This window comes from Ranitomeya imitator, chromosome 3 (assembly GCF_032444005.1).
Source record: "Ranitomeya imitator isolate aRanImi1 chromosome 3, aRanImi1.pri, whole genome shotgun sequence".
Lineage (NCBI taxonomy): Eukaryota > Metazoa > Chordata > Amphibia > Anura > Dendrobatidae > Ranitomeya > Ranitomeya imitator.
In genome coordinates this window covers 94,600,658-94,616,501 of record NC_091284.1, presented here as the reverse complement: position 1 = coordinate 94,616,501, position 15,844 = coordinate 94,600,658, and the positions used below count along the sequence as shown (strand labels likewise).

The following is a 15,844-nucleotide window of genomic DNA, read 5'->3' as shown; positions in this document are numbered from 1 at the left end:
TCCCTTGCTACGTCCTGACTATCCATTCTGTCTTAATCCTTTTATACTGTTGTGCTGTCTTGTGCTCTGACTTGGCTTTCCTGACCTCGCTCTCGCCACTAGGTGGAGTCTGTTCAGTTGCTTTGTGTGTGCAGTCTGGCTTCCCTACCAAGCTCCCCCTGGTGGAGGTTGCGCTGTACTGCACTGCAGCTGCATGACAACAGCGCATTATTTCTAGCTGCGAAACGCACGGACTCTGCTGAAGCATCTGCCATGAAATCAGTCGCCATTCTTAGTATTGACAGTGATTTTAGAATTTCTTCCCTGGGAGTTCTGTCTTTAATGTGACCTTCCAGCTCATCTACCCAGAGACTCATGGATCTTGCTACAGAGGTGGCCGCTATGTTTGTTTTCATAATGGCAGCTGATGACTCCCAGGCTTTCTTAAGGAGATCTTCCAACCTTTTATCCATTGGGACTTTTAAACCAGATGAGTCTTCAAAAGGGAATAGATGTCTTCTTTGAGACTTTAGCTACCGGAATGTCGATCTTCGGTACGGACTCCCAGACTTAAGTTTCTTCTGGATCGAAGGAAGATGGTACTTGAAGTCCCTTGGGACTTCCAGTATCATTGCCGTTATATGGTTGTTAACTGGAAATACTGTGTTTTTGCGGGTTCTCAGGCCGCCAAACATTTCTTCCTGAACTGATAGTGGTTCAGTCCTCTACTTTCATGGTACTTCTAACCGCTTTTAAGAGCACATCCGTGTTCTCAGACGAGAAAAGGTTTCTTTTGCATTCCTCCGGGAATATCACCGAGGAAATGTCACCTTCACCTGAGTCCGGGTCGGAGTAACCTGAAACCTCTCCCTCTTCCGAGCTGAGGTCCATGTCCCATCTGGGCCTTTTAGGATAAGGGGATTGGGGTGACACCAATGTTGAAACAGTAGCCTGGACTTCGTCTCTAATCATAGTCTTTATGTTAGTCAGCAAGGAAGCCTGTTCGTCTTTGAGCAGTTTAGTTATGCATACTTCGCATAGCTTCTTGCTATAACCATCTGGGAGTTTGGCGGTACATAACTGACATCTGATAGCCTTCTTAGTGGTTGTAGTAGATAGTTTAGGGATGGCTTTGTCCTAAAATGTAAAAGGAAGGCCCTGTAGCTATCGGAACTAAAGTCCGGTTATGTACTTCCCCACCAAGTTTACGCATATGGTCCGCGGGTAGCCCTAGGGACTGGTTGTCTCGACGGCTAGCACCTTCCATCTTACTAAGTCAGGTGTGCTGTCAACTATCAGTCATTAAATAGTCAGTCTTACCAGACTTCAGAACAACTGATTCATCCTCCTTCCGAGCTCAGCTGCTGCCAATATTCGGTGTCTGCAGGTCCCAGCTGTACTGCGCATGTGTCATCTGGAATGCACGCTAACCAGCTTAGGACCATGTGCTTTCGGCGCCATAAGCTGCAGGCTCTCTTTGCCCTGCCGACGTGCCCCAGCCCCCGGGATGCCGGAAACTGCCGGCGCCGCAAATTCCTGGAATTTGGCCATGCCCCCCGGAAGTCATCATCGGCGCACTCCCTCTGACACGCAGTGCCAGAAGTCTGGGGAGATGCCGCCAGTGCCGGACCCCAGAGAGACACCGCGGCCGCATGCACAAACCGGGGAAACGGCGGCAAGACACCCTAGCAGCAGCTGCTACCCAGAGCCCCTCTGAAGGGATGAGGCAGTTAACGGGAGGCACAGCTCGACATATATTGCGTGAGGGACCTCCATCGGTTTCCTGCGATATAATGAAGTCCCCGTCCACCGAGACTCCCGCAGCCCAGAGCCCCCTCCAGGAGGACATGGCCGCACACGGGAGCATCAGCTCGATCGCGCTTGATAAGGTAAATTCCATTCTTCTGGGGAACACTCTCCTGCGTCTGTCCCTGATAGGGACAGGAAAAACATTGAAGGGTGGTGGGGAGGGGCTTTTAACCTCTTCTGTGTTCCTGTCCCTATCAAGGATACGAAGGATAACCTCCTGGTTGTGCTGCCAGGAGGGACGTCCTGGAAAAGAGAGTTTTTTGTACTCACCATACAATCTCTTTCTCGTAGCATTCATTGGGGGACAAAGCACTTACTCTTGCTTGAAGTTGTTCTTCCCAGGGTGGTCGTTTTTGCTTTTGCTTATTGTACTGCTTGTTTACTGAGAAGATAGATGCCGCTAGGCCTGCCATAGCCTGCTGGGAAGGCGCAGACTCATTTTTTCTTTCAGGTGTTGTTCTTAGCACCAGCCTCCTGGTGGCACCAGACTTCACCCATGGTTTCCTATGTCCCCCAATGAAGGCATCGTGAAAGAATTTTTATGGTACCAAAAATACCCCCCCCCCCTTTTTTTTTTTTATTAAAGCATGGCCTATATGTTGAGTTTTTGCAGAGACAATTTTAATATAGAGGGAAATCAAAAAAGAAAATATATGATTGGTTTTCTATAGAAAGATTTCAGTGGCCCTTTGAAATCAGTTGATCGATGGAGATGCCCAAAACTCAAATGCGTCAAAAATCCATCAACACATGTCAACATTCAGACAGCACATTTAACCCCTTAATGACCGCCAATACGCCTTTTACCGGCAGCAGTTAAGGGTACTTATACCTCAGTGCTGCTTTTTAACGGCGCTGAGATAGGTGTATAGCGCCCCACAGAGTCGGATATTTTCATGGGGGTGCTACCGGGGGTAGCTGAGACTCCGGAGAACATGATTCGGGCTGGTTTTTACAGACCCCAGTGTTGCGATCACTGTTATTCACAGAATAACGGCGACCGCAACAACAAAAAAAGTCTGATTTACCATTAAATTTCTCTCTCCTCTGATGTGATCACACATCAGAGGAGAGAGAAATGGGGTCTGCCCCCCTGGTACCTCCGGTGTCCCTGGACCCTCCTTCTGCCCCCTGTGATGTCCCATGGCCAGCGGAGTCTTCTTCCAGGAAGAAAATGGCAGGCGCATGCACCTGGCACAATAGAACATTTTTCCCATTGGTTCATTTTGATCACTGTGATAGACCCCATCACAGTGATCAAAATGAAAAAAATAGTAAATCAAACCCACTTTATCACCCCCTTAGTTAGGTAGAAATAATAAAATAAGTATTTATTTCCATTTTTCCATTAGGGTTAGTGTTGGGCTAAAGCTAGGGTTGGGCTAAAGTTAGGGTTGGGGCTAAAATTAGGGTTGAGCTAAGGTTAGGGTTGAGCTAGGGTTAGGGTTGTGATTATGGTTGAAATTATGGGTGTGTTAGGGTTGTGGTTAGGGTTGGAATTAGGGTTCTGGTTGGGATTGGGGTGTGTTTGGGTTAGGGTTGGAGTTAGAATTTGGGAGGTTCAATTGTTTAGGTTCATCAGAGGGTCTCCAAATGCGACATGGTGCCGCCATTAATTCCAGCCAATTTTGCGTTCAAAAAGTCTCTCTCCCTTCTGAGCCCTGCCATGCGCCCAAATAGTGGCTTTCCCCCACATACGGGGTATTGGCATACTCAGGAGAAATTGCACAACAAATTTTGTTGTCCATTTTCTCCTGATACCCTTGTGAAAATTTAAAAAAAATTGGTTCCAAAGTTAATTTTTTGTGAAAAAAGTATAATGTTCATTTTTTCCTTCCACATTGCTTTAGTTCTCGAGAAGCACCTGAAGGGTTAATAAACTTCTTGAATGTTGTTTTGCGCACCTCGAGGGGCGCGGTTTTTAGAATGGTGTCATTTTGGGGCATTTTCTGTTATAATGACTTCCCCCAAACTCACTTAAAATGTGATGTGGTCCCTCAAAAAATGGTTTTGTAAATCTTGTGTAAAATTAGAAAAATGAGAAATCGCTGGTCAACTTTTAACCCTTATAGCGTCCTAACAAAAAAAACAAACTGTGTTTCCAAAATTGTGCTGATGAAGTTGACGTGTGGGAAATGTTATTTATTAACCATTTTGTGTGGCACCACTCCCTGATTTAAGGGTACAATGATTCAAAGTTTAAAAATTGCTAAATGTTTGCCAAATTGCTGTTTTTTCATAAACGCAAGTTATATCGAAGAAGTTTTACCACTAACATTAAGTACAATATGTCATGAAAAAAACTATCTCAGAATCAGTGTTATGCATTGAAGAGTTCCAGAGCTATAACCTCATAAAGTGACAGTGGTCAGAATTGTAATAATTGGCTTGGTCATTAAATACCAAATTGGCTCTGTCGCTAAGGGGTTAAAAGAAATGTTTATTTGATTTAATATGTCCCCTAAGCAACACACAAGTCTCCCCCACACCCAAAAAAGATAAATAAATCATGAATACAAACTTCAAAATTTCTTCTCAAAGAAATACCACGATGACAAAATAACAAAAAAAAATAAACCTACGGTATATTGCCATGGTATCTGCAGAGTCAAAGTGACAATGTCTTTAGTCCTCCTCTTTTTCTACATATGTTTTTCCTGCAGAACGAGCAATTTGTCTGGCAAGATAACGGTCTCTGGCTGAAATAACGGTTTCTTCATTACTTCGTTTTACAAATTTGCTTGTTGAGGAGTTTCCATCTTTTGAGGTATCCTCTACCTTGCGCTTTGAGTCAGGATCTTTTTCCTGTTCATCATGTTGATTCACGTCACACAATGAAACTATCTGCCCTTTCCTCTCCACGCTCCTATGAATCTTGGCTTTATCTAAACTCTCCTCCAGCTCTCTTTCTGTTTTTCCTTGATCTGCTCTTTCTCGCCCAGCTCTGCCTCTATTTTCTCTGTCTGGTTTATCTCTATCTGCTTGCTCTTTGTTGTCTGTATTCTCCCCGTCTGCGCGATTTCGGTCTGACCTGTGCGAGTGATCTCGGTCTGACTTGTGCCTGTCCTTTTTGTGATGCTCTCTGTCAGTGAGATCCCGATCTTTATCAACCCTGTCTCTTTGCTTTCCCTCATCTATTCTTTCTTGGTGTTTCTTGCTATCTTTTTCAATATAATATTCATCACCCTCTCTCCTGACATGTTCCTTTCCTCTTTTTCCATCCCTTTTACTGCGGCCATGTTCTCGCTCTTCGTAATCTTGCTCTCCTCTCCTCCTCTCCCAGTCTTTATTGTTGTGCTCCTTGTGCCCTGTTCTTTCCTCAAAATCTAGAATACTTTCTCTTTCATATTCACGGCGCTGAGATTTGCCACTCTCCATTCTGTTTTTGTCACTCATTTTTGTACTTTTTTCCTTGTACCTCTGGCAATCATCTTCCTCACTTGATGAGCTTGTGGGCCTACGTCTATAATGGGTTTTTCTTTCTTTTTTGTCAGATATACGTGGTTTGTTTGTAGTCTCTTTTTCATTTTCACTGGACTCCGTTTCCAAATCACTATCTGCATCGATGTTTTCCAACTGGTTCCCATTGTTAGGTTCATCAGAATATCCTTTGGGCTTCTCCTGTTTAACCCTATATTGAGAAACAAACATAACGTTTACACAGATATTTCTAGTATTTCTTGAAGTGTATACAGACAGATCAATCCCAGTTTGCTATACAGTCATTTGTGTGAACCAGACTTGATTAAGATTAACTTAGCCAGTATCATATTGGATACGTTTGCAGTCAAATGTTACCAAATACTGGTTGTTTAGAACAGTTTTCACATTAATAAAATTCAATTATACTTTGGGGGCACGAACAAATAGTACATAATTGTATAATTACAACCAATTTTACTAATAATAACTTTATTGATCAACATTCTTTAAAAACACAACTACAAAAGACAACAGATCATTAAATAAAAAACCCTGACAAAGCTGCATATGAAACGCGCGTCGGGGTACTGGGCAATGTGGTCCTTTATGCATGATGGCACATGGTGGGTATAGCTGCTAGTTCATGTGATACTTTACCTATATAGGCACCAATGCAGGGGGTCTTTTGACTATTTCAGTTAATACACTGTTCAAAAAAAATAAAGGGAACACTAAGACACCACATCCTAGATATCACTGAATGAAATATTCCCATTGCAAATCTTTATTCATTACATAGTGGAATGTGTTGAGAACAATAAAACATAAAAATGATTAATGTAAATCAAAATTAATATCCCATGGAGGTCTGAATTTGGAATGACACTCAAAATCAAAAGTGGAGAATCAAATTACAGGCTGATCCAACTTCAGTGGAAATGCCTCAAAACAAGGAAATGTTGCTCAGTATTGTGTGTGACCTCCACTTGCCTCTATGGCCTCCCAAACACGCCTGGTAATTCTCCTGATGAGGCAGCGGATGTTCTCATAAGTGATCTCATCCCGGACCTGGAATAAAGCATCAGTCAACTCCTGGACAGTCTGTGGTGCAACATGGTGTCGGTGGATGGCTCGGGTTTTCCCGAACACGCTCGGGTGATCTCCGTGTATTTGTGACTGCTTGGAGATAAAGTTTTTGTTGACACAGCTGCTGACAGCCAGCCTGAGTACATACATAGTAACATAGTTAGGCCGAAAAAAGACATTTGTCCATCCAGTTCAGCCTATATTCCATCATAATAAATCCCCAGATCTACGTCCTTCTATAGAACCTAATAATAACATAGTAACATAGTTAGTAAGGCCGAAAAAAGACATTTGTCCATCCAGTTCAGCCTATATTCCATCATAATAAATCCCCAGATCTACGTCCTTCTACAGAACCTAATAATTGTATGATACAATATTGTTCTGCTCCAGGAAGACATCCAGGCCTCTCTTGAACCCCTCGACTGAGTTCGCCATCACCACCTCCTCAGGCAAGCAATTCCAGATTCTCACTGCCCTAACAGTAAAGAATCCTCTTCTATGTTGGTGGAAAAACCTTCTGTCCCCCAGACGCATGCGGGGGTTGCCTGGTTGCTAGGGAATCCCCACATGTAATCAAGCTGTCAAGCAGCCGCAAATCATGCAGCTGCGGCAAGGAAAACTAAATCTCACCACCTGAGCATGCTCTGGAAAACCCGAGCAACGAGTACACTCGCTCATCACTAAAAGAGACATGATGTCCCAGATGTGCTCTATTGGATTTAGATCTGGAGAACGGGCAGGCCAGTCCATAGCATCAATGCCTTCATCATGCATAAACTGCTGACACACTCCAGTCACGAAGTCTAGCACTGTCATGAATCAGAAGGAACCCAAGGCCCACTGCACCTGCATATGGTCTCACAATGGGTCTGAGGATCTCTTCCCGGTAATTAATGGCAGTTAAGGTATCTCCTGCTAGTACATGGAGGGCTGTGCGGCCCTCCAAAAAAATGCCTCCCCACACCACTACTGACCCAATGCCAAACCAGTCATGCTTAAGGATGTTGCTGGCAGCAAAACAATCTCCAAGGCATCTCCAGACGGTCACATCTGTCATGTGCTCAGTGTGAACCTGCTCATGTCTGTGAAGAGCACAGGGTGCCAATGTCGAATCTGTCAATCTCGGTGTTCTTTGGCAAATACCAATCGCCCTGCACGGGGTTGGACTGTAAGCACACCCCTACTTGTGGACGTTGGGCCCTCAAAACACCCTCATGGAGTCGGTTTCTGACAGTTTGAGCAGACATATGGATGTTAATGGCCTGCTGGAGGTCATTTTGCGGGGCTCTGGCACTGCTCCTTCCATTTCTCCTTGCACAAAAGAGGAGACAGTGGTCCTGCTGCTGGGTTGTTGCCCTCCTACGGCCCCCTCCACGTCTTATGGTATCTGTTCCATGCTCTGAACATTGTGCTGAGACACACAGGTACCCTTTTTGCTACAGCTCACATTGATGTGCCATCCTGTATGAGCTGCACTACTTGAGCAACTTCTGGGGTTGCAGACACTGCCCCATGCTACTGTGCAGTATCTCTATGCGTGAGAGCAATGACAAGGTGAAAATGTGACCAAAACAACAGCCAAAAAAGATAATAGAGAAATGGTCTGTGGTCACCCCCTGCAGAACCACTCCTTTATAGGGCTGTCCTGCTAACTGTAATATAATTTCTACCTGTTGTCTCTTCCATTTGCAAAACAGCAGGAGAAAGTGATTCACAATCTGTGTTGCTTCATAACTGGACAGGTAGATTTCACAGAAGTGTGATTGACTTGGAATTACATTGTGTTGTTTAAGCGTTCCCTTTATTTTTTGGAGCAGTTTATATCTCACTGACATGACTATTTACTTGTAGCCTTGGTGTTGTATATACTCAGGGATTGGTTATACCAATACTGAATATAGCTGCCATGTAGATTTAATGTTCCTGTAAATTATGAGTACTATAATCCTGGGTTTTATGCTGTTTTTTTTTTTTTTACTGATCTGTTGTCTCTTGTAGTCGTGTTTAAAAATTGCTTAATCAATAAAGTGGTTATGTGATTTGTAAAAGGATTTTTTGTACTTTATTATAGACGATTTGATGGTAATTATAGGATTATATAAGTTGGTCAAATGCGCAAGTAATTAACCCTTAGAAAAACGTATATCTACAGAAAACTGATGATCTGCTTTGCTGGCAGGGAGGAAAATCCAAACTGCAATTTTCTGGATACATGATCAGAGAAAAATCAATGGTAAAGGTTTTGGTGAACTTCTTACTTTATTGGCCAATTGATATAATTGGTTAAAAAAAAAAAAGCAGAGGTTTGTGCTAAGTTAAATTAAAGGGGCTGTCTGGGATTTAGATTCTTCATTGGGAGCAGAGTTGCTGTAACCAAGAATTTAATACACAGCGTAAAGAGCTATGTGTTCCCAGAATTGTTTATTGTGTCCGAACTCATCTGACATCTAGGTCCTGAACAACCCCTCTAAAGGAATGGTTAACTCCAATAAAGAAATCGTGCACTTGTAGTTCTCCAATGAATAACTGAACTCTAAATAGCAATGGAGGTTTTCAGAAATACATCTAAATGAAGGCACCTACACTTTCTGCTTGTACAAGGAGGCAATGCTAAAAAATAAATGTCACCAGTGACAAACTTTACTTACTCAGCACTTCTCAAGCTGCATTCAGGAGCTTTCTCTTCGCCCACAGTCTGGTTCAGCAGATGCCGGTAAAAGCCGCTCAAGTCTTTCTGCTTAGTTACATCCAGAGATGCTAAAATTGGAGATGTTTAAAAGTGTATTTAATGGGCGTTTTATTGGATGCAATTGTGTATGTCCTAAAGCTGGAAATTTATCTACATCACAGCAGTACCTCATCTGCAATTGGGTACATATTGTTCCCCTTAGTATAATACCTGTAAAACCTCACAGGCTATAATATTAGGATTGTAACAGTGCCCATAGGTACAATGGACGGCAGGATGATAAATGTTTATATTTTATTTTCCTGGAATTTTTGGAAAACCAATGCAATCATTTAGGGTCTCTCCTTACAAACCACAAATCAGGACACCAAGCTGCATAATCCTGTCCACTCTACAATCGGCTTCCCTTAAGTGGACATGAGCTATGAAGTTTGGTTTGTTAAAGGGAATCTGTCTGCATGCAGGTCATAGAAAGATGATACCTTGATATCTGTGATCCGAAGTCTTATCCTAGAGAAATCCATATTTTTTTTAAATATGTTTAGATCTATGGGTTGGACATGGATCTCCCTGAGAATCTGCCTTCAGAGATTATTGTAAATGGAATGTAGAGTTAGCAGACAGTCAGTCATTACATGTCTCACACTGGTAACTCCCCCTGACATGTAAAATAATGTCTGAAGGCAGATTCTCAGGGAGATCTATGTCTTTTTTCCTGCTGAATTCAGATCTATGTCCGGCACATAGATCTTAGCAGCTGATTTACGGATTAAGAAAAAAGTGGATTTTTCTGGAATAAGACTCCAGATCGAAGATATCAAGGGGTCATTTTATTAATTTTTTTATTATCTACATGCCCGTATAGAGGTCTTAGAAGGGTTGAAGATACCGACAACCTCTCCAGTGATATAGATAGCGATCGTTTATATCCCTGCTACATAATAGGCTACGATCATGACTACCATCTATTCTGTCTTAACAAAATGACACTGTCACCTTCTATCGCAGCTTCTCTCCTCTCCCGCTCTTCCTCTTCAGCTTTCTCCTGAAGCTTTTTCTTATAGGCGGTTGTGACAAAAGCTTCCTTGTCCTGAAATTCTTCCCCTTCCATTTCACGTTCTTTCTGGATCTTTTTCTCCATTCTTTTTTCCTGTTCCTTCTTTCTGTGCTCCACTGCTTTCAGGACGTTCTGGATATACTTAGGCTGAGTAAAGTAAAAATGTATGTACTCCATTCACAATGTCAAAATCTTTAGTTTCCCTGCAGATTTTCTACCGGTGAAATAAGCACGGCACCTATAAGCGAAACATGTAATTTTTCTTTGTTGCACAAAGCAGTTAAAGAGTTGTTCCACTACTTTCATACTGCTGACCTATCCTCCAGAATAGGTCATCAATATAAAATTGAAAGGGGTCCAACACACCCAGCATTGCTACCTGTTCTCATTGTTTGAATGAATAGGATCAGATCTGCAGTACCCGGCAGCGACCACTACACAGCTGATAGATCCGTAAAACTAATAACAACGGATTTCTGCCAGCACTGAGAACAGATAATGGGTGCGGGACCTCCACCGATCTGATAGTGATAAAATCAGGAACAATCCTTCAATACTAGGACACACGTGTTTGGATTTAAATGGATTGGCCTCACCAAAGAACTCCATTTTAATATGAGATTTACTGCAGTGATCAGCTTAAATCCAGGGCAACAGATGATCTTGGATGGGAAGATGTAGCTGGACATTCAGCTGTAGTACTATGTGGTGGTCATTTAGATGAATGGCTATGAAAATTGTGCATTCACACTGAAGGCATCAAAACTATGAATTAACACATGTGGAATTACATACTTAACAAAAAAGTGTGAAACAACTGAAATTATGTCTTATATTCTAGGTTCTTCAAAGTAGCCACCTTTTGCTTCGATGACTGCTTTGCACACTCTTGGCATTCATAAGTGCATGTGGGGGTTGCCTGGTTGCTAGGAAATCCCCACATGTAATCAAGCTGGCTAACAGATGTAAATCATTCAGCTGCGGCAGTGAAAACTAAATCTCCGAGCACTAAAAAAATACTCGGAGAACACCCGAGCGGGCTCGGGAAATCTCAAGTAACGAGTATATGCTCATCACTAATCGTGAGATTATTTTGCATGTGCAGCAGATGTAAGAAAAAAAAACAAAGGGGCCAATTCATCATTGGTTTTGCATCTTTTTTTCCGGAGTAAAGTAGTTCAAACACGGACTTTATCTTATGTGTACCTTAATCATTATTAAATTTTGCACCGTTCTTAAAAATAACAACTTAGTGGTTTCCGTTTTGGTTATCCAGATGTTTCAGCCCAATTCATAATTTGTCACTCTTGAAATGTTGCAAAAAGTTTGTGTAACCGGTAGGGTACAAAATATATCTGACCTTTTTTTTTTTTTTGCTCAGCTGAAGACTAACAACAGCATTGTCTCATCAAAACTATTGTGCGACTTTTTAATCTAAAGGTGGTTAAAAAACAAAAAATACCAAAAGAATAAGTATCTTTGAATTTTCGCCAATTCATCAAACATTGTGTGTCCATGAAATAATTTAGATTTTTATTTTCATTGCTTTTTTTTTACCCCGAGGTTGTATTGACCTTTATCTAATCTATAATATTAATAACTACAATTGATTACAAATGAAAGGTCACATTTAGCATTCAGTTCGAGAATTTAGCACAGAGATACCTTCCTATCCTTTGCAGATAGCATCTTAGCTGCATTATCCTCCTTCTTCTTCTGCAGGTCATCATACACACTGTCATATTCATACACGGATGCATCCTCCTCCAGGGCTTTCTGCATTTCCAGCTTGGTCTTGGAAGAGAGATATAAACATGAACATTTCTGCAATTCATCATACTTTATTACAATGATCTCAGAATGATTCAGATAAACCTCATTAGATCTTCACCAGAAAGGTCAAGTTCAACAACCCACCTGTGTGCTACTACATGATAGTGAGATTAAGCAGAATTCTCCATAAAATGTATGGAAAGCTTCAATTTACACAAGGTGCAAGATTGCAACACTAGTGTTTCTGTAGCAACAATACATCATGTAATCATATAAAGGAAAAACTTCCAGCATATGTACGGTCTATAGAAATCATCCTATTACTTTATCTCATTTCAGCAGACTCGGGGATGAAAGGTGTCACCTATCATGTCACATGCCAGAACGTGCAAGGTTGTGTCTACAAGGTGCCTTTCTAAAAAGTCACGTAGCGAGGGGTCAGGTATTGACACACATGCGGCCACCAGACAGCAGTCAGGATCTTGTTATGCATCAATGTAGCATGTGACACTGTTCGATACCCTTCGAAAGACAGTTAGCGAGAACACACAGACAACACATAGATGACATACATCACTAGTGCCATCTTTTGTTTTGTGCCTAATATCTATAGTGAGTTAAAGAGAAAGAAGATTTAATGTGAAAGAACGGTCACATCTCCGCCGAAGCCTGCTCCTTCGACGTCTGCGTCTGTCAACAGGCACCACCGTGTTCACCCTGCGGGTTGCGCTGGTGTTAGAAGAGGTGTGGGAACCAGAAGCTCTGGACGACGCAGGCTCCGTCCAACCACTAATGTTAGGGTGGCTCGAACCGGCAGCGCTGTCCAGTCTGACAGTATTGGTGTGCTGTTCAGCTGTAGTTAACAGGTCCTTGCTTCAGCCAATTGGAAAGCACCTCACCCTACCTCAAGCTTCCAGCTCACTGCTAGAAGTTGCCAGATATAGCTTTGTGCTTCCCTGGTTTTGGTCTGTAATTTCTGCTTCAGTTTAGTGTGGTTTTCCTGTTCTAACCTTAGCGGTTTTATTGACGATTTTCCTGCCTGACAATTTTGCACCTTTGCTGCCCTCTTGCTTTTGACCTGGCTACCCATTTCTGTGGCCCCTGCCCAGAGTCCCTTGTGTAACTCCAGATCACTGTATAAAAGTTAAAAGCATGAAGGCCTGGGCAACCCCAGGGCTCTGGGAAATGGAGTGGCTTGCTCTATTAGGCTTTAGTCTATTCATGATAGCCATTTTAGAGCTGCCAGGCGACCACTGACGGAAGCTCCTTATAAGCACCTTTTTCCTTTATACGCTACAGCTGCCTTGCTGCTCCTTGATGAGTTAAAGGACAGTACGGGAGACTCCTTCTGCAGTTCCTTCACTTGCACACAAATAGGTTTGAGAGGTGGAAGGAGGGAAATAGCTGTATATAGAACTGTATATAGAACCGTATATAGAATGCTATGTACATTTCTCTTTTTTTCTGCGCAATATTAGAAAATAGATTGGAGGTAAGAATTTTCTTTTTATTAAAGTGGTTGCTCGGTTACATCGACAAAATGGTCTGATCGGCAGAACGGGAAACTTACAAAATGGAGCAGAAGATCGGAAGCCCAACAGAAGCACTTTCAAAACTGATAATTAGACAAAAACTCCTCTTAAATGTGTTCATATCCTTCAAGGGTACAATTAGAGGGAAAAGAGTAGTATTGTTTCAAAAAGGATATTTTGAGTTGTACATTAGAGTTTCACTTGGCAAGGAATTCTTAGCAAAAGTGGATTAGTAGTTACAGAGCGTGTATTGAATAGATGGTTTTGGAGTGGGCTGGGCATCTACGGTCACTAATCACAGTGCGAACCCATCAAACATCATCTTGTCAATGTCACTCTGATTTGGAATGAGTGGCATGAATACTACAGTGTATATACAAGTCAGTTCTGCTATTGCAATGCACTTGAGAGGACGCCTTGGGCTGAGCCTGAGAGAGAATTAATATAACCTGGATCAAAAAGCTGAAGGTTTTGCAGTAACAGTATGCACTTCTTTTACTTTACAAGATAGTATACAAAGCGAAGATTTCTGATACAAGTATAGTTTTATAAACATTGTCCCACATAACCTACCCGTATTATAGCCAATTGCCTTTACATTTTGCCAGTGTACGTGTTCATTTCTATTTTTCTCTATCTATAATGTGGCCAAAGCTGCAGAACACACAATACCTGCTTCATCACGCGTTTCTTCAGGGCTTCTTTTTGCAGAGTTTCGCCAACCGACATCTAGAAATACATAAAAATGTATTTATGTATAAAAGCAAATCACACAAAATAGGGAATCAAGTAAAGTATGGGAGAGAGTTACATATAGTTTCTCGTGATATTATCTATGCCAGTGGTGGTTGATTTACCATTCTATAAGGGCTTAAGATGCTGCCATTGATGCCATCCAAAAGGCCAAATATTCCATTTGTTGTCCCTTGTTCCCAAATAGCAGTATTATTATGCACTATGTAAAGTTAGAAATCACTTCTCAGTGAAAAGCGACCATGAATTGGTTTCAACTGTTAAAAAGTAGTTCCAGGATCAGCAGCTGGATAGTGTCCATCACCCCATACTAAAGGACGAGGACATAGATAGCTCATACCCTTTCAAAAATGTCTCATTGGTCTAAGACAATGAAGCATATTCATAAGGTTAAATGCACCAAAATTATCATGCAATTTGTGCTAAAAAACAAACAGTTTTTTTCATTACTTGCACTATATTTACTATGCATTTTGGATACTTTCTGTTCCTTTTGTGGAATAGGACACCAATCATGCAACACTATGCACTAAAAAAAAAAACCAAAAAATCTTGGTGAAAACTTTTGAGCAGCTGTGAAGATTTGCTTATAGATGCTACAGCCCAGCTAAAAACGGGTGATCCAGCCCTCTATATCCACTAATAGATTACAAGAATCTAGTCCTCATTTTCATTATTCCTGTTGGGCAGGAGCTGTGTAATCATCTTCAGTAAGTGTGATAGGCGTTTCTGTATCCCTTATACCGCAAACCAGCTGGACTCAAAATGCAGATTTTAATTCTAAACAGGAAAACGGTCAGAAAATATTGTACAGCCATTTCAAAGTAAACACTCCATTCTAATCAGAACTAATACAGCTATTTAATGTATGAAGTTTGTATTTTAAAATCTGGTGAAAGATCCCCTTTAAGGATATGTTCCCACAATGAGCTTTGGTGAGTTTTTGATGTTGCAGATTATCTGTACTTATTAGGTAAATTACAGTGCCTTGCGAAAGTATTCGGCCCCCTGGAACTTTTCAACCTTTTTCCACATATCATGCTTAAAACATAAAGATACCAAATGTAAATTTTTGGTGAAGAATCAACAAGTGGGACACAATTGTGAAGTTGAACAAAATTTAGTTTTTTTAAAATTTTTGTGGAAATTCAAAAACTGAAAAGTGGGGCGTGCAATATTATTCAGCCCCTTTAACTTAATACTTTGTGGCCCCACCTTTTGCTGCGATTACAGCTGCAAGTCGCTTGGGGTATGTCTCTATCAGTTTTGGACATCGAGAGACTGTAATTCTTGCCAATTCTTCCTTGGGAAACAGCTCGAGCTCAGGGAGGTTTGATGGAGATCGTTTGTGAACAGCAGTTTTCAGCTCTTTCCACAGATTCTCGATTGGATTGAGGTCTGGACTTTGACTTGGCCATTCTAACACCTGGATACAATTATTTGTGAACCATTCCATTGTAGATTTTGCTTTATGTTTGGGATCATTGTCTTGTTGGAAGACAAATCTCCGTCCCAGTCTCAGGTCTTTTGCAGACTCCAACAGGTTTTCTTCAAGAATGGTCCTGTATTTGGCTCCATCCATCTTCCCATCAATTGTAACCATCTTCCCTGTCCCTGCTGAAGAAAAGCAGGCCCAAACCATGATGCTGCCACTACCATGTTTGACAGTGGGGATGGTGTGTTCAGGGTGATGAGCTGTGTTGTCTTTACGCCAAACATATCGTTTGGCATTGTTGCCAG

General features: G+C 41.7%; 1 protein-coding gene across 3 annotated transcripts in view; it reads right to left on the bottom strand.

The window, feature by feature from the left end:
* Positions 1-4,208: 4,208 nt before the first annotated feature.
* NSRP1 (nuclear speckle splicing regulatory protein 1) overlaps positions 4,209-15,844 on the bottom strand; it is a 119,519-nt gene continuing 107,883 nt past the window's right edge. For all 3 annotated transcript variants that reach the window (XM_069761163.1, XM_069761162.1, XM_069761164.1), the window contains exons 3-7: positions 14,024-14,080; positions 11,712-11,840; positions 9,986-10,193; positions 8,949-9,057; positions 4,209-5,419 (exon numbers count right to left, since the gene is read on the bottom strand). In XM_069761163.1, the coding sequence (XP_069617264.1) occupies positions 4,414-5,419; positions 8,949-9,057; positions 9,986-10,193; positions 11,712-11,840; positions 14,024-14,080 (1,509 nt within the window). In that variant the 3' untranslated portion in view covers positions 4,209-4,413. The remainder of the gene's footprint in view (positions 5,420-8,948; positions 9,058-9,985; positions 10,194-11,711; positions 11,841-14,023; positions 14,081-15,844) is intronic.